General features: G+C 54.9%; 1 protein-coding gene across 1 annotated transcript; it reads right to left on the bottom strand.

Moving 5' to 3' along the window:
* Positions 1-91: 91 nt before the first annotated feature.
* Positions 92-25116, bottom strand: TJAP1 (tight junction associated protein 1). Its single transcript, XM_073905012.1, is given in 11 exon segments — positions 92-1579; positions 1581-1847; positions 2588-2671; positions 2775-2882; positions 3930-3996; positions 4237-4398; positions 5155-5183; positions 7005-7130; positions 7860-7956; positions 14724-14852; positions 25070-25116. Coding segments are annotated over 8 exon segments (1644 nt in total). The 5' UTR covers positions 7104-7130; positions 7860-7956; positions 14724-14852; positions 25070-25116; the 3' UTR covers positions 92-751.
* Positions 25117-26551: the final 1435 nt, after the last annotated feature.

The following is a 26551-nucleotide window of genomic DNA, read 5'->3' as shown; positions in this document are numbered from 1 at the left end:
TCAGGGAAGAGCAGAACTTGGCTAGGACTGGGAATGCTCAAGAATGGGGAGGAGAATGGCACAAGGAAAATCAGTAACAAATTAGGCCGTATCAGTAAAATAATTTTAATTTTAAAATAGTCATCGATGTGAAAACTTCCCAAAGCTGGGAGTAACAGTCTAGAGCCAAGGTTGGGAGGGGGCCAGGCCTCACCTAGAGCCCAGCTTGAGGCCCCTGAATCCCTCCCTCTCCTCCCTTCCAGAGGGAGGATGGACACAGCGGAGGCGAGCCCTGAGTGAGTCCCCTCTCTCATCCCCCAAGGGCCCCTTGAAGGCAACAGCTCGTGCAGAGGACTTGAGAGGAGGAAAGCAGGCAGAAAACAGAAATTAGAGGTTAATAATCCCAAAGACACCGCCCTCCCACCCCCAGAAAACAAACAAGAAAACAATTTGTGGGTATGAAAGGGAGATGGAGGATGAACACTGATGTAACAGACCCCTCAGTGCCCCAGAACAGCCCAATTTGGGCTGACCGGAAGAAGGGTCTTGAGCCCCAGCTGCATGTTACCTTTGGGGAGTACATATTCCAAGAAAAAAAGGGAAAAGCTACGGGGCAAGCTGGTGCCAGTCATAGTCAACGCAGCTACAAGGCCCGGTGTGGCCGGCCCTGCCCCCGCCCCCTGCCCCGCACAAGGAGCAGAGCAGAGCTGGCCTGAGGGAGGAGGGCTCCAGGGGGGCCGGTCCCAGGGTGGCAGGAAGGCAGGCGGAGGCCCTAGTTGAGCAGGTTGCCCTGCTCCTGGGCCTGGGTCAGGCTGTCCTTGCGGTGCAGGTGGTGTACCCCCATCCTCTTGGGGCTGCGCTGGGGGCGGCTGGAGCTGGGGAGGGCCCAGGCCCTGCCCTCAGTGTGGGAAGTGACAGACCCCTCCTCTGTGCCACTATCACTGGGCAGCAGACTCTGGCGTTCTTCCTCAGGGCTGACGGGCAGGTTCAGCTCTTCCTCCTCCTCCCTGGGAGGGCCAGAGTCAGCTTCCGTGGGCAGCAAGAGCCCACTCTCACCAGGTGGGGAAGAAGGCGCCAGAACCTCATCTCTGTCAGTGGGGCTCAGAGCAAAATGGCGCTGCAGGTCCGGGAGTGCATCGCGTCCAAAGGCTGTGCGCTGGGCCACAGCGGCTGGGGCCGGGGTGCGGTCCACAAATGCCCGCTGCCAGCTGGCGAGCAGGTCCTCCTCTGAGCTGGCAGAGCTGGCTGGGGCGCTGCGTGCTGGGGGGAGGGGGCTGGGCTCGTGGTGGGGCGAGGCCTGGGCCGAGGCGGGGCTGCTGGGCACTGGGCTGGGGCGGGCCCGCTCCCCGCCCTCCTCCACCAGGCTCAAGGAAATGGCCTGGCGGGTAGCGTAAGTGCAGTTGGGCAGAGGGCTGTTGCGGGGGATTCGCACCTTATCCTCAGAGAACTCTATTACCTTGCGGCCAGGATACAGCGGGTATGGTGGAGATGGGGTGGGGTAGGGGCTCAGCTTCTCGAAGGCTGGCAGGGGCACCTCCTCCTCTGGGGAGGCCCCAGCAGTGCCCAGAGAGCGGCATTCTCCATTGGGTTGCGGGGGGGGGGCTGCCAGGGGCCGGGGGACTGGCTGGGTCACCTGGGCCACCCCCACTCATGTCCACGTGCACAAAGACATCCTCAGCCAAGGGGCGCCCGGCACTGCCCGACTGCGCCGAATTGAGCAGCAGAGACTCTGGCTTCTCTAACACTCGGGCAATGACCGACGTGGGTACCACAGCCCCCGGGGCCAGGCTAGGGGCGGGGCCCGGGCCGGCAGCTTCTTGACCACTGTGCAGGTGTTTCCGGACCATGTCCTGTAGCTCACAGGGCAGCTGGGGCAAAAGAGCGGGAGAAGGGAAGAGAGACATGAAGGCTCCTGGCCTCAGAGCAGAAACGACCCCCAGGCCCGCCCGAGCAGCACCGCGCAGGCCTCACACCAGGCCGGGGGGGGGGGGGGGGGGGGGGTGGCCTCATTTCACAGACCCTCTGATGCTCAGCAGGGGCCAAACGACTTGAAGAGTCTGAGGAACGCACCCAGCATCTGATCCCAGAGCGCCAAGGCCCATGCGCTCTCAACGCCCCCTCCCCCCATCTCAGCTGCGGATTCTGCCCAAACCAGACAGAAGTCTGAGGACCCATACTGGCCAGCGGCCTCGGGAGAGCCTCTGCTCCTTCTACAGACCCCATCAGCCTCGGGCCCGAGGCTCTGGACTCTATATGTAGAGTTCGCCTCCTGGGGGAAGGCGGTCAGTTGGGCCTAATCCCCTCTCAATATGCTTACAGCTGATGGCCACCCCCACCTGCCGGCACGGGATCCCGAAATGGGGCGCCTCTCTCCCTGCCTCTGTTCCAGAAATACCAGCCAGGCCAGCCCCCACCCTAGCGATGGTCCCGACGGCACACGAACACTGACCAGTGGCAGAGCTGACTGACTTGAGAGGAGACATGCAGGCGAGGGAAAGGCAAAGCAGAAAGGGGGAGTCGAGGCAGGACAGAGTGAGGTATCAAACCCCGAGCGAGAGAAGTCCTAAGGGGGCAGGGCTTGCGTCGGCGGGGAGGGTGTTCCGCTCACATCAGCGAACTTGTGGTTGCGGAAGTGGGACTTGTTGCACTTGAGGAGCTGCACAGCCAGGTTGCAGTCCAGCCGGTACCGCTCCTGCAGATACAGGAGGGCGTCACTGGCCAGCCGCGCTCCAGACAGCGGGGCTGCGCCAGGGCCAAGGCAGCCGCAGGCGGGAGGGCCCCCGTGGAGCACGTACGTTGAGTTCCTCCAGCTTGTTGATGGTGTTCTTGGCGTCCAGCAGCTTATTGGTCAGCTCCACGATCTCCCAGTCCAGCGTCTTCCTATCCATCTCAGCCTTCTTGATCTGAGGCACAAAACTCATGTGAACCTCGCCCCCGCCCCAGCCGGCCTTCCTCCCCTTCGCCTCCTCCCAGCCCAGAGACACAGGAAGCCACAGGTGCTGGGGCAGCCAAGGCAGACGGAATAGACAGACAATGGACAGACAGAAGGAGACCAGCCACCTCTCCTGTTCTCCGGGCTGGCTCGGGGTGGGGGCTTTCTGAACAAGACCTGCTGCCACCGGGGCCCAGGACAGAGGCCGTACGAGAGCTGTCCATCAAGGGGCTCTACACGGCAGGTCAGGCAGCCGGACCTGAGAAGGAGTAAGTGTGCAAACCCAGGGGCCAAAGCCTACGTGTGGAGCGCTTTCCAGGCTCAGGCTAGGAAGAGGGAGGAAGGGTGGGGCTGGGTGGCAGCTGGGGGCGCCTGTGAGATTATCTAGTTGAGCCAGGAGGGAGCAGCAGCCCTCTGATCTTCAGTTCAGGGACTGGCGCCCCTTCCCCGCGCCCCCACCCCCCCCAGCCAAATGGCTTGGGCTTGTTGCCACCAGAGCCGAGAAGCCGTGAGCGTTCAGTGGTGACATCAACCAGTACCTCTGCCTGAGCCAAGAGCCAGCTCCGCAGCTGTCCCCCAGGAGGGAGGCACTGTACCGAGCGGGCCTCACGTAAGGAGGAGGAAAGCAGGGGGCAGAGGCAAAGGGCCGGGGCCCCAGCAACCCCAGATCTCAGCTGAGGGGGAGGCCAGGGCAAGGAAGAAAACACACAAACTCAGACGCAACTGCAAAGATCCAGCTGTGGCTAAGAGAGGCCTGACAGGAGAGGGCGGCGGCGGCGGCAGCAGCGTGAGGGGAAGACGGGAGAGAAGAGAAACAGTGTGAGCCCTGAGACGGTCCCGCCTCGCACAGCACACACTGCGGTCCCCTGCCGGCCACTGTCCCGCCCCCTCCCCAAGCCCCAGGGCACAGTGGCACTCCCCGGGCAAGTCCCAGCCCCCTGCTATGCTGTGGGCACAGTGCCAGCCAAAGTGCCCCCATGCGCCCCCCAACTCCCCGACCCCGGCCCGGGCAGGTTACCAGCGTGTGCAGCTTGTCCTCCAGCTCCTGGTTGGTCCTCTGAGAGGCCGTGTAGCTGTTCTGAAGCCTGTGGAGGAACACAAGGCCGACCCCTGGGTCCAGATCTGCTCTTCAGGCCCTCCTCAGCCCCTCCCTGATATGGGATGTGGGGCAGGTCATTCTCCTCCCAGAGCTTCGGTTTCCCCATCAGAATCAGAAATGATCTCTGAGCCTTCGTCCCGCTAACCTCCTATGAACAGGGCAGGCGGGGGGGCGGGGGGGGAGGAGGTATATGCGTGCACGGACGCCTGGCCCCTCATTTTCACACCTGCGGAACTTGTCCTTAAACTTGTCCAGCTCCTCGCGGCTCTGGCCCAGCTCCAGCTCCAAGCAGTCCTGCCCGATCTCCAGCTCACGCTCCAGGGCCTCGGTGCGCCTGGTGGCTGATGCCAGGCGCCGACGGAGCTCCTCATTCTCCTGCTGCAAGAGCCTGGTGGGGTGAGGGGTCAAGGGCAGAGGGGCATCCACGTTAAGATGGGCCAGCCCTGGAGCCCCAGGCTGGGCTCAAGAAGCTTGAAGGAGTAGGTGTGACATGAGCACAGGCAATGGGGGGCAGGGCAAGGGACTCCCTGAGAAGGAGTCCGAGTCTGGGGCAGCATATTCCATTCGCCTGCTGGGCCTGAGAACACAGTCTGGCTGGTGGGGGGGGGGGGGGGGGGGGGAGCGTAGAATCCACCCCCACCCACGAAGAAGAATGAGAAGACAGAACTGGTGTGGGGGTAAGACTCCCCAGTCTGTCTCTGGTTACAGCCTAAGCCAGCCGGCCACCACGCCCTCCAGCTCCAGTTTCCCCACTGCACAATCAGGCTGCTCCACGATTAGTCTCTTAGAAACCCAGCCCAGCACTGACCTCCTTTCCAAAGGCCTGACAGGGCTGACTGAAAGGGCTGCAGGGAGGCAGCTGGTACAGGAGGACCAGGAGCTGGGGAAGGGCTCCTTGGTAAGAGCAGGCCCCTCCGAGCACCTACCTCCTCGGTCCCAGGTTCTCTTGGAGCCCATGGAACAAAAACTCTTTCCAGAAGGAATATCCACATCAAGCCTCCTCCCAGAGTCCCTAAATACCCCACCGAACCTTTACTTCTGCCTAATCCAATGAAAAGCCCCGGAGGTACCAACAGCCTTGCCTGGAGCTAAGAGGGAAGTGCCGAGGCAAGGCAGGGCAGGCTCTCGGGCAGCAGATACTCACTTCATCCTCTCCGCATCAGTCAGGGGTTCCTGGGCACAAAAGAATGGAAGCTTGAGGCTCAGCCCTAGACCACTGGCCCACGCTGCTTGCCCACCCTCCAAAGAGCCCTGGAAAGGGCCATTTCTGAAGCCCAAACAATCTCACAGAAGTGGGCCCTGTTAGATGGAGGCAATCCAGTAAGGCCTGGACAAGCCTAGATCACTCTTTCCCATGCCAACCAGAAGGTTTATGAACCCCTTCCAACATTCACCCTTACCCACACCACTTCTAACCCCTCTCGTAATTCCAGAGCAAGTTGCAAATGAGTCCTCGTACCCATGCTACATTTCCCAGGGATAAAGAGAGCCTCCCAGCTGTTCCCTGGGCTCCTAGTGAGCCCTGCAGGCATGGCAGAGATCTTCCAGAGAAGTGAAGAAGCCAAGCGAGCTACAGTAGGGTTCTGAGCTCTCACAAAGCCCCCCTGGCCCCTGGAGGAAGATGGGGCAGAATCAGGCCCTTCCAGGGGCTCAGAAGGAAAAGAGCCTCTGAGGGCGCCTGGGTGGCTCAGTCGGTTGGGCGAATGCCTTCGGCTCAGGTCATGATCCTGGAGTCCCGGGATCGAGTCCCACATCGGGCTCCCTGCTCAGCGGGGAGTCTGCTTCTCCCTCTGACCCTCCCCCCTCTCATGTGCTCTCTCCCTCTCTCTCATTCTCTCAAATGAATAAATAAAATCTTTTAAAAAAAAAAAGAAAGAAAGAAAGAAAGAAAGAGCCTCTGGGCTAGTCCTGACTGAGAGGAGTGACATGTCTTATCCTTGTGCTGCTTGGAGCCTCCTGCCCCATCCTCCCCAAGCCCCCACGCTGGTCACAGCCCAAGAGCCAGAGCTCAGCCAGCCACAGAGCAGGGAAACATCAAGAGGCCCACTCCAAATGGAGCCGACTGCTTCAGAATGCCAATCACAGGCCGGAAAATGAGGTGGGTGGCCCGGACCATGGGCTTTAGAGCCAGTGACACCTGGATTTGATCCCATTCTACCACACTCTGCTTGTACTAACCTTGCTCAGCCTTAGTGTCCTCATCTACAAAACCAAGGGAGTGCCCACAGGATGGCACCTAGCACAATACCTGGCCTTCTTACTGAATGTTCCCTGAACTGAAAACGGGCAAGTCCCAGCATCCCTGCCCTGACCTGGACCAGAGCAGACCATGGTACGCCTGAGGCTCGGCGGGTACGGAGGCTCTCTCGAGTTCTGTAAACGTGCTCTATGTGCGGCAACAGGGTGGGGAGAAGCGGCCGGGCGAACTGACTGCAACACTCATGTCCTCCTGCGAGGAGACTGAATGAGGAAGGACAGCCGGTTTGGAGACTGTTTCACAGTGGTCCAAAGAGGGCCTCCTAAGAACCTAACACAGCTCCTGGCAGGGAGTGTGTCCTTCACAAATGTTAGCCAGACCAGGCAAAGCTGGAGGAAGGGCCGGACTTCCGGGGACAGCAAAGAACAGCTGGTCTGGTGGGAAGAAGCCGGAGCACCACCTCCTCCACACAGTCCCAGCCTCCCGCGCATGAGGACCCCTCAGTCTGGTGGGCTGCCTCTTGCAGGGAGAACAATACCGCCTGGGAGCACTTCCGTTGAGCCATAAAGACTCTGGGGTTCTGTGACGTGGGGACATGTGCTCACAGCCGTCCTATAAGCCCGCATTGCCCCCACCAGCAGGGCTGCCGCTAGGAGCTCCCAAGCGTAAATCAGCAATGCCATACTCACACCCCCACTCAGGGGCCCAGAAGTCCCCTCAGGTGGGAGACGTCAGTCAGACACCCAGCCTCAGGGGCATGCGTCTGCCAGCCAGGGTAGGAGTATGAGTCTTCTGACCTCCTGCTCCAGCCGGGATCCTGGAACCTCCAGCCGCAACTCCCGGTGCTCAGGTGGTGCCTTACGGTACGGTTTCCTAGCAGGCGCTGCACTGGTCATTCTGAGAGGGGAGGGCTCCTCAACCTGCTGTGGGGAAGCCAGGGAGGAGGCGGCTCAGAGATGTGGGCGAGAGGCCTGTGGACTGAGGGAAAAAGGCCAGTAAAAGGGACATAGGTAGGAGCCACCGGGCACGCAGACAGGCCTGGGCCATTGCTGGGGTCATGAGAAACCTGGACTCTGGTCTATCGGTGCCCATGGGTCAGGGGAGTGCTGAAGGGGACAAGGGCCCAATGCGACCAGATGGGTGGGAAAGGCAGGGCCCACAGCTTGGGCACCAGGAAAAGTGGGCTACAGCCTAGGAGGGGGACAAGGTATCTAAGAGCAGCCCACTGCTCACCTCTGTGGGCTTACAAAAGTGCCTCAGAGGGAAAAACTGTTCCCGCTCCATCGGTTTCCTTAACTCTACACTGGGGATGAGGAGAGCACCAATTTCATAGACCTGTTGTGAAGATTACATAAGCCACTAACTACAGTTACCTGGCACTTACGAGACATTCCATACGTGTGGGCTCAGAAAAACCCCAGAAAGCAAAAAAACAAATAAGCCCCCAGTAACCAGAAAGTAAGGGTTTGAAGATGCTCCCCCAACCCAGGCCCCTTGGGTCCTCCCAGCTTGAGAGTCCTAGAGGCCAAGCCTCTCTGGCCTCCACCACTCTCTCTTCACCAGCCCCCACCACAAGGGGCCACCTGCCTGCCCCCTGGCCCACCAGCCTCTCCGGAAGGGGGCCGAGGGGTGCAGGCCCCCCAGGGACATACCGTCTAGTGACTGTCGGCAGCTCTGTTCCGCTGTCCCACAGTTAGCCCTCGGCTCTCCGCATCCTGCGGCCCCTCCACTTCCTCTAGCCAACAGCTCCTGAAACCGGAGAAGGGAAGAAAGTGGAAACCAGGTGTCAGCCGCGGGTCTGTCAGGGCCCTCAGCCGGCCTACCCAGTCCAGGACTGGGAAGCCCCCCAGGGAGAACCAGGCAGAAAAGCCATGGCCCAGGGAATCTGGGGAAAGCAGCGGACGCAGGAGAGGACCAGAAGCACGGGGCTCCTTTCTCCACGAAAGCGGTGGTCACAGGCCCAGACGACACACAGGCATGTCTCGTATGTGCTCATGGCCTCAGCTTACCACCTGCCTGATCTGGGATAGGTCTGGTCCTCCTGTCCCTATCCTACCCCACACCTGTCCTGTTCACCTCCCAGGCCTCGCAGAGTCTGGAAACTAAGAGATCTGCGGAACACGGCTTGCGGAAGAGAACACCAGGCAAAAGCCTAGTAGAGACTGAGAAGCTGCTGGCAAAAGTTCCCAGCAATGTTTCCAGGAGTCCAAAGACGACTTCCACGTATAACGGTTTTAAACAGACTTTGCAACGAAGAAGGGTAGGCCCAGGAGAGAAAAATCTGAAAAAGCAGCAGTTAGAGCAATGATTGAGCAATCTCAGCGAGGGTGATTTTGGGGTCCCCCATCTCCCTCACCTGCCCCTTCCCAGATCCCTGGCCACGTGTGAAGGGCTATCACAACGGAGAGGAGAGCTAGTGGCAGCTAGTGGGGAGAGGCCAAGGATGCTGCTGAACACCCTGCCACGCACAGGACAGCGCCCCACGATGAAGAATTATCAGCACACAATGTTGACAGCACCCGGGCTGAGAAACTCCGGTGCAGAAGGCCCGAGCCTGGGGAGCTGAGACACTGGGCTCCAGGCTATGCTGCTTCTGACACACCGTGTGGCCCCGGCTCAGTCCCTCATTGGTCCCTCTTCCACACAGAGGGGGCCCGACTGAGTGACCTGTGAGGCCCCCGCTTGGGTTCTGGGCGGGCCGGGCTCTGCCCCCCCTGTAATGAGCCGGGCCGCAGCACGGGGGCAGTAACCACCAGAGGGACCTGTGGAGGCAGTAACCTTAGGCGGCTTCGGGCATAAGCAATCTTCCCGCCGCTATCCTCCTAAACAGAGCTGGGGGCCGAGGGAAGCCGTGCGGGCTAAAGCATGTGTCCCTGCTGTCGGGACATGCCCTGGCCACAACTCCTGTCACATTCCAACAGAGCCTGGGGCAGGAAGAACGGTGAGGGGGTAGGGAGGGCGGGCAAGCAGGAGTGGCCTCCCTCCTCCGTCTGGGCAGCCTGGCCTCTGGTTGGGGTTCTGGGGGGAGCTGGGGCACGGCAGCAGGCACGAGCCGCCAACCTCCACCCCTCTGATGGTGAGGCGGACATGTCCCCACAGGGCACAAGCAGCGTGCTGTGCCGAGCTGACTCCTTGCACAGGAATCCGGGCGAGCCCAAAAGGACAGTACATTCCTGGGGGGTGGGGGAGCAAACAAGTCACCCCCGCAGGTTCCCCGGGGCTACCCCTCCTGTGGGCCGCAGGGCGTGAGCTCCTATGGCCTGGGGGAGAGGCCCAGAAAGTTCCAAGCCAGCCTGCATAGCTGGGTGCTGATCATCAGAGGATGTTAAGTGCGGGATACATGAGTTAGAAAAGGGGACAGCCAGAGACACGGAGTAAGAGATACAGGAAGCCAAGAACTTCTGCAAAATCCGGGGGTGGGGGCGGGGGGGCTCCAGAGTTGGGCCTGCTCCCTTTCCCATCTGCACCCCCATCAGCTGCGTAGTCCCCTTCTCCCAGCAGGCCATGCTTCGGACCCCCTCGATTCTCAGCCTCTTTTCTTCCTCAGCCCTATTCTTGCTAATACCCACTCTGGCCTCCAGCTACCAGGACACTTGAATGGATGGCAGGCGGGCATGCAGGGAGCACACAGACACGCTCAGGTACCTGGGGATCCTCCCTGAAGGAGAGGGGCCTTCACTCCATGCCCCACAGCCCTAGCTCTACTTGTCACAGATCCTGCCTCACCTTGATGTCAAGTCTCTACTCCCTAGCCTCACACCACATACTCCCAGGGCTTTCCTGGCCAGATAACCTGGCTTGCTGAGGGACGGTGTGGAAGTGGCTAGGAGGGAGATGGGGGAGTACTGAAAACACGACGCTCTGGGATGAATGGTGCCAGCAATGGCAGGCAGTTATCTAGCGTGGCCAGAGCCTACTCTTTCCATACTCATCAGAGCCACAAGAAAGGAGCCACTCCCAACCAAGGAAGCAGAAGGCAAGGCCCACTAGGGAGACAGTCTGCAAAAGAGCCTGCAGTGTCCCCAGCACAAGCCCAAGAGGGAGAGTCTGTCTCTCACTCCCTGCCCCACGTCCATAAATACCAGTACATGTTGGGGCCCTAGCTCCAACTCCTGAGATGCGCTAAGTGCCCCAGATCCAGCCCACGGTGGCGGGAGGGGGGCCGAGAGCGGGGAGACAATTCCAGCACTGAACAGGAATGCGATGGGCCTGACAGGCCACTGTCCTTGACTGGAAGCACAGCAAGGGAGGACAGACCCTGGAGAGAGAGCCATGCCAGGGGCGCTGGAGAACAAAGCGAGAAGACACCAGGTCCACAGCCAGGAGAAGCTAAAAGGCGAGCTGCAAGACAGCAGAGCAGTCCCACCGGCAAGACCCAACCACCAGGTGCGGCCTCCACCGGCCACATCTCTTTCACCCGAAGATTCCCATGTTGCCCTGGAGTGGTTTCAGCCAAAGGAGGGCTCCCAAACCCCTGTCAAGAAGAAGAAGTCCCCAGGGAAAGCAGCTGGAGAACTCAGAATGGGATACAGGCCACGATAAGCAAGCAAGCGGCCTTTGAGGTCTCTTGGCCTCTGGCTGCTGAGCTGGCTCCAGAACACCTCCAAGAAAATGGTCTTTTGGAAGATCTAAAAATTGACCAAGAAGAATCCCACTCCCACTCCTCACCCCAAACTACCTGAGCTTCAAGGAACTGGGGGCAGAGGACTCGGCGTGTGGCGCTACCAGATCATGTGCTGGGTCTGCACTACGACAGCTGTGCGTGGGGAGAAAGGCTGAGGCCTAGGTGAAAACCTCTGGCTGACCCAGGTCAGCAGTGCCTGAGGGAGACACGCAGAGCAGCCTGGAGAAGGGAAAGGAAGGGAAAGCGAAGGGAAAGCGAAGGGAAAGCAAAGGGAAAGGGGCTCTCCTCAAGGCCCCCCGCGCCCCGAGCCCCGCCTCCCCGTTCCTCCTCTGCATAGCATTCATTCTTCACTCACTCAAACTCCCGTTCAGAGAGCCTCCCCAGGCTCTGCTGGGGCAAAGAGGGGGGTGAGAGCTTCCTAATTGCCATGTTGCAATCTGCCAGTCAGTGCAGGCCGCCTGTTGCCGCCTGCCCTGTATTAAATACCTTCTCCCTGATTACAGCCCATGGGGCACGATTAGCTGCCTCGAGAGAACAAAGTCTACTTTCATTAGAAATGGGACTCAGCACGCACAGCAAACCTGCACTGTGAACCCCCTGAACAGCTGAGCAGAGAGTGTAGTCAGAGGCAGATATAAGGAAAGCTGTGCACCAGACGCAGTAGCCTTTAATCAAAGGACAAAAAAATTTGCCAAGCATCCCTCTTTACCCAGGAGATGGGACTCACACCTGCTAAGTGGTTAAGTGCCCGGATGTGACCCGGGGCTGCCACCACGGTCCGGGGTCACCGCTGCTAGAGATGGAGCAGGGTAAGGAGAAACCTTCAGAATTCAGATTTTCTCCAAAGCATATATCCTCACACCCACTCTCTGCACACACCCACAGGAGGTGACAGCAAGAAGGTTCAAGCCCAAGAGCTCAGGGCGCCCTCTCCCTTCTGCTATCTTTTCTGTGGGTCTGCCCGGGACAAAGTCAAAGGTTCAGGAGAGGAGGGGAGGTCCGAGCCTCCAGCGTCGTCCCTGCGGAAGGAAACGGGAGTGAAACCAAAATGGGTGCGGCTCCGTGGCTTTTCACACTTCAGTCTGCCCCCACTGGAGGCCTCCAGCTGCCCAAGTCCTGCACTACAACCTCACTCCACCCGCCCTGGTTCCCCTGCCTTGCCCTAGGGAGCCCAGCTGCCTCCCCTGGTCACCACATCACCCACACTCTGTAAGAAATTATGGCCCCAACAGTTTATCTGGGCTCAGACCATTTCCGAACCTACTGATAACGCCTTTCTTCTCACAGCTGTCACTGATTCAAGCAAGTGAGGGACCATCAGGGAGAGGCCACACATTACCAGAAAAATCATTAAAGCTCTTCCTAATTCACCTGAAGAAAGTCAAACAAAATCACTCAATTAGCAATCACTACCGCTTTAAGAATGAGAGGAAACCGGCCCTTTTCCAGAACACTCCAGCTGTGCTTTATGCTGCCTTAATTCCCCCGTGGAACCCAGCACGACACAAATAAGTAACAAAAATAAACACAGGCCCTTCCTAAAGCCGCTCATCAATGGCTAAAACATGAATGTCTGGTCACACAGGGCCTAGTGCCTCCTCTGTGGGAATCATCCTCGGCTGTAAGCCTGGATAGAGAGCCTGAACTCCGCAGGCCTGGAGGAAGCTGAGCCTTTGGGGGCAGGGCACGCTCCTGTCATACAAGCCTGGCTGCCTCTCAAGGCTCTGAAATTCAGGGTCTGCATCCAACTGAGGCCCAAGAAACACGAACCATCACCCTGCAAGGGCCAGCCCTGTAGCCAGGCGACCCAGCAGAGGCTCTGGAGATTGCCTGCAAGGAGGCCCCCCACCCCAACCACCATTAATACAGCCCCTCTCCCCCAGCATGGCGAGCCCATCCCACCAAAGCTGGCTGGGTTCAGCCCTCCCCCACATCGCCCCCCAGGTGCCCCTCCTGCTCGCTGCCAGCCCCCGGTTTCCGGCATGCAGCTGTTCCTGAGGTACATGAGCAAAGCCTTCAGCAATCCTGGGCGCGTGGCAGGCAAGCAGCCAGCAGAGCATGGGGTGGGGCCCTGGGCAGGCTCTGCTCTGGGCCGATGACTAGGCTGGGAGATGCCAGGCTGTGCCCAGACCAGCCCTGCTGCCCCTCCAGCAGCCATGCCTGCCACCCCTCTGGGCAAGTACAACCTCACCCTCTTGGGACAAGCTGCCTGCGGCCCTGACCTGGCCCCCTGCCTACTCTAAGCGGTACCGACTGACAGGTTTTTTAAGAAGTGGGTGGGAATTATTCTGCCCCAGAGTAAGCCTGAGGACTCCAAACTAGTGCTAGGGACCTTCGAGAGCTCACCTGGCTCCCACCTGAGCAAATACCTCAAGTCTATCCAGCTGGCCTCTCACTCAAGCAAACACCTGACAGGAACAAAGGGACTGAAGACAACTATTGATGATGATCCAAGGAACCTCCCCTAAATAAAGGGAGGGACAAATGTCCCCAAGATCAACCAGCACTTGACAGTAGTCCCCATGCCATCGCCTAAGGAAAGGCAAGGTAAGGGGTGGCCCGCTGCAGGCCCCTCTTGTTTTCCAGGTCAGAGCCCAGCCACCAGGCACCCCTCCAGCTTGCTACTCCCAGCTCAGGGTCCCCACACATCCAGGCAGCCCTTACACCCTCTCACATTTACACATTCCCACCCCATACGAGCAGGAAGCTCCCTGCTTCTCCCTCCTGGCCCAAGGGAAACAGCCCACCCAGAGGGCCTTCGGATCCCAAGTCCCCCTCTCCCCCCACCGCCAGCCTACCCAGTACTGCACTGACTCCAGAGGCTGGAGCCAGAGAAGCTAAGGAGTTACCTGTGCGGAACACCAGGGAGCCCCGAGCAATTGGCCTTCCTGCCACCCCCAGAGTCCCCTTCTCCTTTCCAACCCTGGAAGGAGAAGGGAGTCTGGCGGGAGCTTCTCTACGGCAGGCTGTTCACCAGTCTCCCAGTCTGAGGCCAAGGCCTCTCCCAGGCCCACTGTGAAGTCCAAAGCTAGGTCCCGCCTGCTCTGGCAGAGGTGCCCTTCCAGCTCTTCTTGGTTAAAGTCCACCTGAAGCTCCACACATGGAAGGCGGTGGGGGGCCAAACTCCACCCACTCCACCTACCAGAGCAACGGGTGCCACGAGCTACATCTCAAGTGAGTACCTGGTTCCGGACTCTACCTTTCAGCTTCACTCTCTGCCCAGGGAGGTTCCCACAGCCAGACCACGGTTTTCCTCAATCCCCACCACCAACCTTAAGGAAAACCTTGCAGTTGATCCTAAATGATTATCCTGGGGTGAGAATAATGGGGACACCATTCAATCTTCTCCACTTGAGAAAGGGAAGCAACTATCCAGTCAAGAAGAAAACTCCCCTCCCACTCTGGCTCCATCTGTCTCTGAGGTGTGAAACAGAGCATGGTCACTGCAAGATAGTCTCAAATTCCATAATGCTGAAAGCAGATTGAACAGAAACTCTAACCAATCGTTTTAAGGGAGAGCTAGGCAGAACGGTACTGACTGAGGGGAGCTTGGGGTCGGCAGAGGCCAGCAGCAGGCTGGCAGATGGGCAGGTATAGGAAATCCCTCTCGCCTTAGAGAACACACACACACACACACACACACACACACACACACACACACACCACAGCGAACACACACACACACACACACACACACACACACACCACCCCCCCCCCCACAGCAAGGAGACTGGGAAGATGGAGGGACAGCCGTAAGGGCAAGAGAACAGAGGAGGCATGAGGTAAGCTAAGGGGAGGAGGCAGCCAGGCTGGCTGGGGGAGGGTTGGGGGGTGACAGAGGCACTGCTAGTGGTACCCCCAGGGCAGGTTAGCTGGCCCAGGTCAGACTCACAGGGTTAGTGTCTTCTCCCCAACCAGCCAGCTCTCCTGGTTAGCACGGTTAGCGACAGACTCATGGCAGACGCCCTCCAGGCACTCCATATAAACAGACAGCTTGGTTGAGAGCAGCCCAACTCCGGAGCTGCAAAGAGAGAGCAGAAGGAATGCCAAGCTGCAAGATGCCTGAGGGTACACACTGGGCTCTTCTGACAGGGGAAGCGCCTCCAGACTTACCACTAGACCCTCGGGGGCCTTCTCCCATCCACAGATCATGCCAGGCGGAAGGGCAGCACGCCCCCTGCCCACCAGTGAGTCCAGCTGGCTGACCCCAGGTGACAGGGCTCTCTGGTTGGTCAACACAGAGAAGAGAGCTATGGTGGAAGGGGGCACCTGCCAGAGGGCCGCTCCCCTGCCTTGCCTTCTCTCTGGACACCGCTGCCAGGCCGCACCACAGCTCCGAAGGTGGGGCTGTCAGAATAAAGCTGGCCACCGCTGCCGCTGCCACCCACCCCGGGCCTGTGCCAGCAGAGCCCACCCGCCACCACCCACGGGCTCCGAGGCAAGGGGCCAGGAGAGGACTGGCACAGGGATCAGAGGCTGCGACAAGAAGTGCATCGAAGGCACCATACAATGGGGCAGTGTGTGACCCGGCCCAGAGCTGGGCCAGCCGCGGGAAGGGGTGGCACGCTGCCACCTTGCAGTTTCTGACAAGCCAGGAGAATGGCACTTCCCAGGGAGCTGGCCCCAGAGGAGCCCAGAGAGCAAGGATAAAGGCCGTGCTGCAGCCAGGATCCTCGTGCACCCAGCAGCGACCATGCCACCCGCTCAGAACAAGCAGTGCCCAGAGAGGGAACAGCAGAAAACATCTCTCCCAAAGCCTCCAGAACCACCCTAGGGGAAGTGAGCCCCCGTGGCTTAGAGATCTCAAGACAAATGGAGCCGCAGCGGCGGAGTCCCAGAAACCCCACAAGATGTGACCCCTGGAGTGGCAGGAGAGGACACCTACAGCAAATACAGCAGCAAGTACTGCTTGTGCTCATAGAGGAGGGCAGCATGTTGGCAAGGAAAAACCAGAAGGATTCCTCTTCTGTCTGGAAAGCCCTGTGGATGAGATGACGACTCAGGGTGGAGGGAGAAGAGCGACCACCCTGGCACCACACAGGGGCCTGGTCCATCTCCCAAGCCTAGGTTTATCATTCCCAACTGCCTACTCCCGGGGCTCCCTGTAGTACTCTGACAACAGCCCCAGAGCCCAAAAGGCGAAGGCCTGACCCCGGAGGGGGAGATAACCACCTAGAAGAGAGAACAACTCTTCCTATAGGCTCTGACCTCTTCCCTAGACTGATAAGAATTCACGGCCATTGACAGGCTCCCTTCAGAATCCTCGCCCCCAAATAAAACCGAAAAACACCAGCCAGGTCTGGTTTGCTTTCAAAACACAGAGCAGCAAGTAACCTAGGTAAAACCAAGGTTTCAGAAACCAGGGACTGTTTGTGCGCTGAAGCAGAGGTTGAGAAATCAGGTGAGTTTACTCCCTTCCCGGCCGCAGAGCCCAGAAGCGCAGAGGGGAGAAACACCTATGAGGTGGAAGCGGTAGTGTCCACGCCATGTTTAGAACCATCCCAATTCCCACTCAGGGCACTCCTGCCAGACAACTTCATCGCAGCATAAAAAACTGCCCCTCAGAGATAACCAGCAGGCCTGGTGTGGCGAGAACCTCTAGTAAAGATTCTCCGACCCTCCCAAGGACCCAGCCCCAGAGGAAGCCCCTGAGCTGGGAAGGAGGTTCCAACAGGGGCTGCTTGACCCCAGGTAAAGTGTTAGGTGAACAAAGCAAGCTGAAGAACAGCATGGACTACTATTGAGTTGTGTTTTAGTACAAGAGATACATGAGCAATGTCTAGAAGCACAAAAAAAAGGTTAGAAGGAGACAGGATAGTTCCCTGTCTCTAGGAAAGGGGCTTAGACAGGAGCAGTGGGGGAAGAAAGGGGGGGAGGTCTTTTCACTTTTTCTTTTGCATATGTTTCTGTATGGCTGGTATTTTATGCAAGGACACATATTATGCTTATGATGAAAACAGCATTCCTGGACAAACAGACAAAACCCCTCCGTGTGCACTGTGCTTTACCATCCTGGAAGCGCTTCCCTTCCATTGTATGTCCTTTGATCCTGGTGGCCCAGTGAAGCCCACAGAACAGGTGGAGTTCTCCCATTCTGAAGGGACAGAGAAGACAAGTGACTTGCCCAAGACCACAGACAGAACTGGGATAGAACTCTGTTTCCAATCCCAGGGCAAAGCATGGAAAGCAGCCTCCTCTAGGGAGCCACAGAAAAGCCCTGACGATTCTGCCCTGATGTAAAGGCCCTCCAAGGCTTCTGAGACTGAAGTCCGCGTGGGGTTGCCTGGGAAGGTGCAGAGGCCTGTTCGGTACCCCAAATGATAAACCCAGCGTTCTGTGCTGCTGTTAGCTGAGTGAGGCGCAAGGCGAGGCCAGCACAGTCTAGACTGACTTCCCAGCCCCGCCCTCAGGGACGTCCCCCCACAGTTCACTGGGAAAGCAGAGCTCTTCACAAATGGGGGGTCGTGTCCTTTCCGGCTCCTAAAGGTCACCTCGCAGACAGCTGGCACTTACGAGATAGTAACTAACAAGAGGTCCCACTCACACTCACGGCCAGTGCAGGAGACTCAGCCCCTCTGAAGCCTAAATGTACCCAGCACAACCCCGTCCTGCTGGCCTCACCCCATCTCCTCTCAAATCGGCTAAACATATGAAGCAGCTAACCAGCCCTGCCAGGACGCCATCGGCAAAGATATGCCACACTCACCATGCACTCCCACACTGAGGGGCAAGGGGTAGAGCCCAGGGAAAACTCCATCACATCACTTTCTGGTACTTGTCTCGTCCTTTTGACTCGTGTAGGCATTAACAAGGTTGTATTGGGTCCTGGCTGTGAGCAGGGAGCACACCCAGACAACGAGCAAAACGGCCAGAAAAGCAAGCAGGTTATGGGGCACTCACAGGAACTTAATGAGTAACAAAGAGGATGCCAGCAGTCAGACTTGTTGGAAGATGGTGGTTAGCAAGAAAATATACCGGTGTGTGCTTCACCTCTGCTTTTAACCTCTGCTGCTGGCTTACGAATGTGTTCTAGAACATAAGGAGGCTAAAAAGGGAAAGAGCTGAAGCCAAGCACCTGGAAGATCACTGAACCACATTAACTCAACTCTAGACAATAATTAGTAATGCTATTGCTAATACTCTCACCTTTTGTTTACGCAGGACCTTGCTTCCTAAGAGTTCAAAGCAGGTCGGACCTGCTTTCGTTTCAAGAAGGAAGGACCGGTTTGGGTCACATAGTAACCAGGATTGCTCAGCACCTACCACGGAGGGCCTCTAAGAAGCTTCCCGAGTTAAAAGATCTTGCCCCGAGTGTGGGAGAGACAGGTTAACAGCCACTTGCAAATACAGTTTGGTACATGCTTTGAGAGCCCAGAGGAGAGGCAGCTGGCTGGGGCAGGGATTCAAGGACCAGACGAGAAGGCTGCCCTCTGAAAAACTCAAACCTATCTTCCTCATCTGGACTGTAAACTCAAACTGGAGCACACCTGGCATTATACAATTAAGAGGTCTAGACTTCTGGAGACACACTCCTCGGGTGTTTGTTGGGAACTGGTGCCCTAAGAACTACCCCCATAAACTACACTAAAAACAAAAAGACAAAGAAGGGACAGTGAACTCCCAGCTACCAGCCCTATTTCTGGGGAGCATCTGAGTTAAGTCCTGTTTTGTGACACAAGATCATCAAAACCCTAAGAAAACTAGGGCCAAGAAGTCCAGCTTCCTGAATGCCTAGATGTGTTCTATCAGCTTCACCCAACATTTTTCCAATCCATAAAACACCAGGGAACATGAATCCTCAAACACCCCATCCAGTCATCCACAGCCTGAACTACATTACAAATCTACCACTTACCTGCCCCCACCTATAGCCACCAAGGTCACCGCCAACCTCACGTAAAGGGGATCCATCAAAGGAGTCATTACAACACAAAAGATGGGGAGAAATATCAACTATTTTGCACAGGCTACTCATTGACGATGTCCCTAGTCTCAGCTTTTATACTGCTTCATTATAAAGAGACTCTTCCAATTTTACTCCCACCTCAAAAAGGCTCCTGGCTACCTGGCAGAAATCAAAAGGTTCATTCTAGCTTGAATAAACAAAGCCTTTTTCTTATTGTGTTTTCCAGAATGGCATTCATTTACTAAGCAAATATTAACTGAGTATCCTTCATGTGACAGGTGCCCTGCTACACACCATGAACTCATTATCTCTAATGCTCGATACTCCTACAAAAAAGATAATGTCACCTTCATTGTACAGGCGACAAGACCAAAAGTCCTACTAGCTAAGCAATTTGTCCAGAGTCACACAGCTGGTAAGTCGCAGAATCAAGATTTCAACCAGGTCAGCCTCGCTCCAAAATCTGACTCTATCACCTGCTCACCCCACTCCCAACTCCCCATCCACCCCCCACCTCATCCCATGGTCAGGGAGGGTCTCTCCTCTACAGAGGGTCAGCTCAGTGAAAGAGGCCAGCAAGTAAACAGAGAAATCACCATAAAACATGGTAAATGCCAGAACTGAGACTGCTCATTGGAAGACAATTCTCACAGCAGCTTGGAAGTCAGACTGAAATGGGGAGAGACAGCCCACCACATTTCATGTGTTCTACATGCCCCACCGCAACATAGAGTGCCTATTCAGTTCCTTGCACTATCCTAAAGGGTAGAATACAATAATGATTAAGACATGGCCCCTGTTATCCGGGCACTTACAGTCATGGGAGAGTCAGACAAGTAAACAGACAATCACAACGCAGCCTAAGTGTTAACACAGAAGCACAGAGGAAAGGCACGAAAGGAGTGGGGACCCCAAATTAAGAGACATTTAAACTGAGACCAAAGGACAAAGAGGTTGGGGGGGCTCCTGACTGGCTCAGTCGGTAGAGCATGCGACTCTTGATCTTGGGGTTGTAGTTTGAGCCCCACACTGGGTGTAGAGACTACTTAAAAATAAAATCTTTAAAATAAATAAATAAAGGACAAAAAGGTAGGTAAAGAGTGGAGGGGGCAGCACATTCCAAACAGCAGGGCTGGCAAGTGCAAAGGCCCAGAAGCTAGAGAGAATTAGTTCACAGAGCTGCTAATCCGTGGGGTGCCTGGGTGGCTTGGTTGGTTGGGCAGCTGCCTTCGGCTCAGGTCATGATCCCGAGGTCCTGGGATCAAGCCCCACTTTGGGCTCCCTGCTCAACAGGGTAGTCTACTTCTCCCTCTCCTTCTGACCCTTCCCCCACTTGTGCTCTCTCTCTCTCTCTCTCACTCTATGTCAAATAAATAAATAAAATCTTAAAAAAAAAAAAAGAGGCTGAATCCAGGTGAGAAACGAAGGCCAGGTTTACCCAGAGGTCCCTGGCACTCAGGATATGGCGGTGAGGAAAAGGTGAAGGGATTAGATGCAAAGATTACACTTGAATAAGGGGTGTTAAGAGAAGAAATGGACTTCGTGAACAACAAAACCAGAACAGTAAAGGCAGAGAACCGGATCCAAATCTATCAGCCTCAGCCTGCAGTTCAATCATCTGCTAAAAGGAGACTTGAATCCAGAAAGTCTAAGGACTTCTACCAAAACACAAAGGTGTACTTTATGGAGATGACACGTTTCAGCATGCTGACTGCAGCACAAATCGAGATAAAGTACATTATCCGGACAACATATGGCTCCTCAGTTAATGGCGGAGGGGAACAGACACTGACAGATACTAACTTCCAAAATCTCACGTGCCACAAGTGGAAAAAGGTCATTCGAGGGCTGGCTCGGAATTTTCCAGAAAGAGCCCTAAGTACTGAGCCCCTTATTCCCCTGAAATCTGCTCAGACATCAGGCGCGTGCCTACTCTCATGGCAAGGTAGAGAGTCATTTACTAAAGAAAAAGATGGGCCCTGAGGGCATGTTAAATAGACAGGACGTGACTCAGAAGGAGGGGAAGAGTGATTCTTAAGTGCCGGGCAAAGGGAAGCCAGTCAATCAAACCATGGGCACACCTCTGCCCTGAGGCTGCATGTGGGCCTCCGGCTTGGCTAAAGAGAAAGAGACTGGCAAGCACTGAGCCAGGACCTTCCTCGATAGACCACAGGAGCTTCCACAGGAGCGTCCACAGGAGCACATCTGTTTTCCACTTTCCCCTCAAGCTGGAGGGCCAGCGCTGCTTAAAATGCCACCTATTGTGGTTTTTTTGTGTAGTCTGCTACCTATTTTTAAAACAAAGACGAGGGGCGCCTGGGTGGCTCAGTCGTAGAACGTCTGCCTTGGGCTCCGGTCATGATCCCGGGGTCCTGGGATCAAGCCCCGCATCGGGCTCCCTGCTTGGCGGGAAGCCTGCTTCTCCCTCTCCCACTCCCCCTGCTTGTGTTCCCTCTCTCGCTGTGTCTCTCTCTGTCAAATAAATAAATAAAATCTTTAAAAAAATAAATAAATAAAACAAAGATGACATCCAGATTGTCTATGAATTTAACACTATGGCTACTTCAGCTATTCCTGTCAGTAATCAAAGTCAGAAATGAGCCTTGGGCGCCTGGGTGGCTCAGTTGGTTAAGCGACTGCCTTCGGCTCAGGTCATGATCCTGGAGTCCCGGGATCGAGTCCCGCATCGGGCTCCCTGCTCAGCGAGGAGCCTGCTTCTCCCTCTGACCCTCCCCCCTCTCATGTGCTCTCTCTCTCTCTCTCATTCTCACTCTCTCAAAATAAATAAATCTTTAAAAAAAAAATTCTAAAAAAAAAAAAAGTCAGAAATGAGCCTTTTACTTATGTCTCCATTAATACACACACACACACCCTTAATGTATGCTAAGGGTGGATTTTCATGTCAGTCTGCTCACCCAACCCAGGTCCAAGGTTTTCCAAAGGGCAGTCACCAGGCTGAATCATGAAGAGAGAGTCCAGATTTGGCTAACAGGGCAGTGGGCTCCCTCCCACAGTTCCTGCACCAGTTTTTATATCTGAGAAGGAGAGAGCTGTGATGAAGAGCTCAGCTCCTAAAACATTTTTTTTTAAATATTTTATTTTATTTATTTGAGAGAGAGAATGAGATAGAGAGAGTACATGAGAGGGGGGAGGGTCAGAGGGAGAAGCAGACTCCCCGCCGAGCAGGGAGCCCGATGCGGGACTCGATCCCGGGACCCCAGGATCATGACCTGAGCCGAAGGCAGTCGCCCAACCAACTGAGCAACCCAGGCGCCCCCTAAAACATTTTTTAAATAAATCAAAAAAGTTTACTACAATCTAACCATCATGACAAACAAGAGATACAAATTGCCACTAGGCGTATTTAATAAAGAGTTAATTTCATACCAAATCAAAAAAAAGGAAGCTCAATTAGTGAAGCCAGATAGTTTGGGTTCAAATCTCAGCTCTGCCCCTTACTAGCTGGGTGACCTTGAACAAATTAACCACTCTGTATCTCTATTTACTCATCTGTAAAATGGGGACAATGGAAGTATTTGCTTGTAGGGGATGAAATTGGGGCACCTGGGTGGCTCAGTCGTTAAGCGTCTGCCTTCGGCTCAGGTCATGATCCCAGGGTCCTGGGATTGAGCCCCGCATCGGCCTCCCTGCTCGGCGGGAAGCCTGCTTCTCCCTCTCCCACTCCCCCTGCTTGTGTTCCCTCTCTCGCTGTGTCTCTCTCTGTCAAATAAATAAAATCTTTTAAAAAAATTTAAATTAGTTAATACATTTAAAGCACTTACAACAGTGCCAGACACAGAATGTGCTCAATAAGCACTACTATTGTTATAGCTCAACTACAAAGATAACTCTAAAACCTCACTTCAAACAGGAAATCATGAGCATTTTAACATCAGTTTAAATGGTTCAACGAAGATGTTCTCACTACATGTAAAATCTATACTATTCAAAAGCTGTGCCCTATCTCTCTAACAAGACAGAAGCTCAAACCAGTACAGGGCCTCCACAGACAGACACCAGGTTCAATCATGAAGAAGTTAGTGCTGAGATCTGACCAGCATAGTAACACCAAATATGTATGGAGTGTCAGTCACTGTTCTAAATACAACAATGTATTTATTTAACCCTCAAAACAACCTTATGAGATGGGTACTCTTACCATCTCCATTTGACTGAGGAGAAAGCTGAGGCAAAGAGAGCTATACAATTTCTAAAGGTCACAGAGCTACAAATAGCAAAGCCAGAATTTGAACTAGGAATTCTGGCTCCAGAATCAGTGCTCTTAACCCCTATGTGTGCTCCCCACACTGCCCTTGCTGATCACAACTCTAAGGAGGCATCCACAAATTGCCCTCAGGAAGAGAAAGCTCCCAACCTTCTAGAGTCACAGCTAAATAACACCAGTTTTTCTGATACCTGAAGGTATTGAAGCTGGCCTAGTAACAGTGATTTGGGTTGGTCTGTCTATAACAAGCCTTTTGGGAGGGCGCAGTCAGGGAGCAGGAGATGGTTAGTGAGGAGTCCTAGATCAAACTAGACCTCACAATCCAATCATGGAGCAGAGACCAGTCATGAAACAAGCTTCTGTGAAAAGCCTGCCCCCAACTCTGGCTTGGGCATAACCACAGGGCATCAAAGGAAGTGAGTACCATATGCACTGCACTTTGTGGCTCCAAACCCCTTTCCTTTTCTCTAACCCCCAAATCCACTATCTCTTAAGCCATGCTTAGTTTGGTTAGTGAAACTGATTTTTTTTTTTTTTAATGTGGTTTGACGGGGAGAATACAAAGGAAGAAAGCTATTAGAAAAGGTGTACCATCCTTTCCTTCCATCACCACACTGATCCAGACTGTAAAGCAGTTCTCAAATATCAGGGATCTCAGAGACAGAGAGTGATACAATAAATATTCCCAGGGCCTTACACCAGTCAACTCGACCCCTTACCATAAACTGATCTGGGTTTCTTCTCCCTAACCTCAACCTGCTCTTCCTCCTTCACTAACCCCACCTACCCACCAAATCCACAACCCCAAAGAAACACTAATGAGCCCTTCTTACCAAAAGATAGCTCAAAAGGAGACCTGCTGCAAAAGTGAATTCAGGAGTTGGTGACAGAAGGCAAACTTTTTCTCATGATCCCCCCCCATCTGTCACCCATAAATCTCTACTTCAGGTAGGATGCCAAACTGAAGATGTGATGGGGAGACCGAAAAAGATACAGTGAGCATGTAGGAAACTGCTTGTGACAGGGATGTGTTAAAGCACTTTCAGCCTTGGGACGCCTGGGTGGCTCAGTCGGTTGAGCGGCTGCCTTCAGCTCGGGTCATGATCCCAGCGTCCTGGGATCGAGTCCCGCATCAGGCTCCCTGCTCAGCGGGAAGCCTGCTTCTCCCTCTGCCTGCCGCTCCCCCTGCTTGTGCTCTCGCTCACTCTCTCTCACCTATGCTCTCTTTAGCAAATAAATAAATAAAATCTTTAAAAAAAAAAAAAAGCACTTTCAGCCTCATCTCTAGGCCCTTGACCGTGTTCACTTGTACAGGTGACGGCACACAAGGCTCAATGCTACACCCAATTCTCAAAAATCAGTGTGCAATCTAAACAAAACACTAACTTACCACAGGCAAAGGGCAACCGCTATAGAAGAGAGCCCTTTTCAGATTAAATATTTCTCAGTATCTCTCTGAGGCCATGCATCCTGCTTGCAGGGAGCATGCCAGCCTGTCATTGGAGGCCACCTTACTCGCTCTGGGGTTGAGCTCGGGCAGGTCGCTACCTCTTTTTTACAAGCAGGTACTGTGATTTCTTCCAGTCCCTGGGGCCCCTGAGTCTTCAGCTGAAATTGGGGCAGATGCTATAGGAACCCTGGAAAGGCTGATCTTAGTCTGCAGAAGGGTCATCTGACTCTCTAGTTTCCTCCATACCAAACCTGCCCAGCATCCTCCAGGTCTCTCTTCCCCCCTCCCCACTATCCTCCTCCATGGAAAAGACCTCTTTCCTACCCGCCCAGTACAGTCGGGCCTCGGCCACAAGCTCCAGGCTTCTGTACTCTCGGTTTAGAAATTCCCCTCCAATCTGTGACTGCTTTTCCAGGGCCTGCAAACCTACTTGTGCTCCCCCCGCCATGGACCCCTCCCCCAGGGCCGCCGCTGGATCCTAGGCCCCCTCCCCTCCGCCCCATCTCCCTCTTTTTTTTCCCCACCTCCAACCTTCCAACATCCCATTTCTTCTTAACCCCGGAGCTAGTCCCTCCTCCGCCCCTACTCCGCGATGGTGTCCCCACGATCCCCCCCAACTCTAGCCTCCCGGCCGACTACTCCAATCCCACAACAAACTTTCTGCCGCTGCCCGCTGCCTTCACGCCGCCATCTTGCCGCGGGGCAGGCCGGGTAGTGGCCACGGCCGCGGGAATCCCCACGCACCGGGCGCCGTGCGTCATCGGGGGCGTGGCTAGGGGCGTGGTTTCGGGTTGGGGAATTAGGGCACCGGGTAATTGAGGAAAGATGGGGATCTCCTAAGAGCAGGATTTGGAGGCCTGGCCGCTGGAGAAGGAAGGAGGTGTCATGCGTAAGGCAAGAAATGAAGAGTGAAGAAAGATTCTGGTACTAAAAGAAAGAGAGAGAGAAAGAAAAAAGCAAGGAAGGAAGGAAGAAAAAGAAAAAGCAAAGGGAGAAAGAAAAAGAGAAAGGAAGAAAAGAAAGAAAGAAAAGACAAAAAGAAAAGACAAAAATATAGTGGAATAGTGCTAGCACTGGTTCCCTGTCATCCAAAGGATAAAAGCAACTTCTCAGTTTGCCAAGCGGAGGTCTATATGACCTCTTCCACCTCCACCAGACTAATTTTCCACCTCTCCCAGAGATTTCAGGTTCCCAATTATCTTGTATTTTCAGGCCATCAGCCCTCAAAATGTCCAAGCCCTCTCCTCCCCTTTTATAATCAATTCCTGTGCCTCCTTCAGCCCTCAGCTCAAAATGTCACCTCCTCCAGAAAGCCTTCCTCAGGCCCCAAGACTGGACTTGGTGCTCCTTTTGCTGGGCATCTCTAGGCACTTGCATATAACTTCATTGTAGTTATCCTATGCTATAATTATTTATTTAAATAGTGCATCCCTCACCAAGCTGCTGCTCCTTCAGGGCAAAAACTGTCTGATTGTATGTTCATATTCCCTAGCAGGTGCCTGGCACACAGTAAATGCTTAATGAATAAATTGCATGGCATCTCCAATGCACTAAGCATAGTCAGGGCTTTTAGGTTTGCTGTTCCCTGTGCCTGGAATGTTCTTCCCCCAGATACTCACTCCCATTAGAGTCTCTGCTCAAATGTCACTATGTTAGAGAAGCCTTCCCTGGCCACCCTGTCTAAAACAGCATCCCCAGTCACTCACCCTTACCCTGCTTTAATGTTTCCTTTTACAGTACTCATCATTATCTGATATTTGTTTATTGACCATCTCCCACTATAGTGCAAACTCCAGAGATCTAGGACTTTTTCTCATTCATCTCTGTCTCCCCAGTGTCTAAAACAATGCCAGGCATAGTAGGTACTTAATAAACATTTATTGAATGAATAAATGGCATGGAGATGAGTGATAGAAGGATTTTGGAATATAATGTGGGGAAGAGGGGTTGAAAATACTTCAGAATAGGGAAATGCATCGGTGGAAGTTACAGGCCCCCAGGGCCAGAGTTGGCCCTCTCAGGACTGGTAGCAAAGACAGAAGCCAGGCTCAGCAAAGGAGGGAGTAGAATGAGAGCTGGGTGGAACTCTGGAGGTGGGTACTCAGGGAGCAGAGCCCTCCTGGGAAAGCCATTGTTCCG

Source organism: Callorhinus ursinus, unplaced genomic scaffold (assembly GCF_003265705.2).
Source record: "Callorhinus ursinus isolate GAN/ISIS: 27379988/994484 unplaced genomic scaffold, GSC_fseal_2.0 scaffold22, whole genome shotgun sequence".
In the NCBI taxonomy this organism is placed as follows: Eukaryota; Metazoa; Chordata; class Mammalia; order Carnivora; family Otariidae; genus Callorhinus; species Callorhinus ursinus.
The sequence above is the reverse complement of the archived record's forward strand: the minus strand, read 5'-3'. Positions and strand labels throughout refer to the sequence as shown.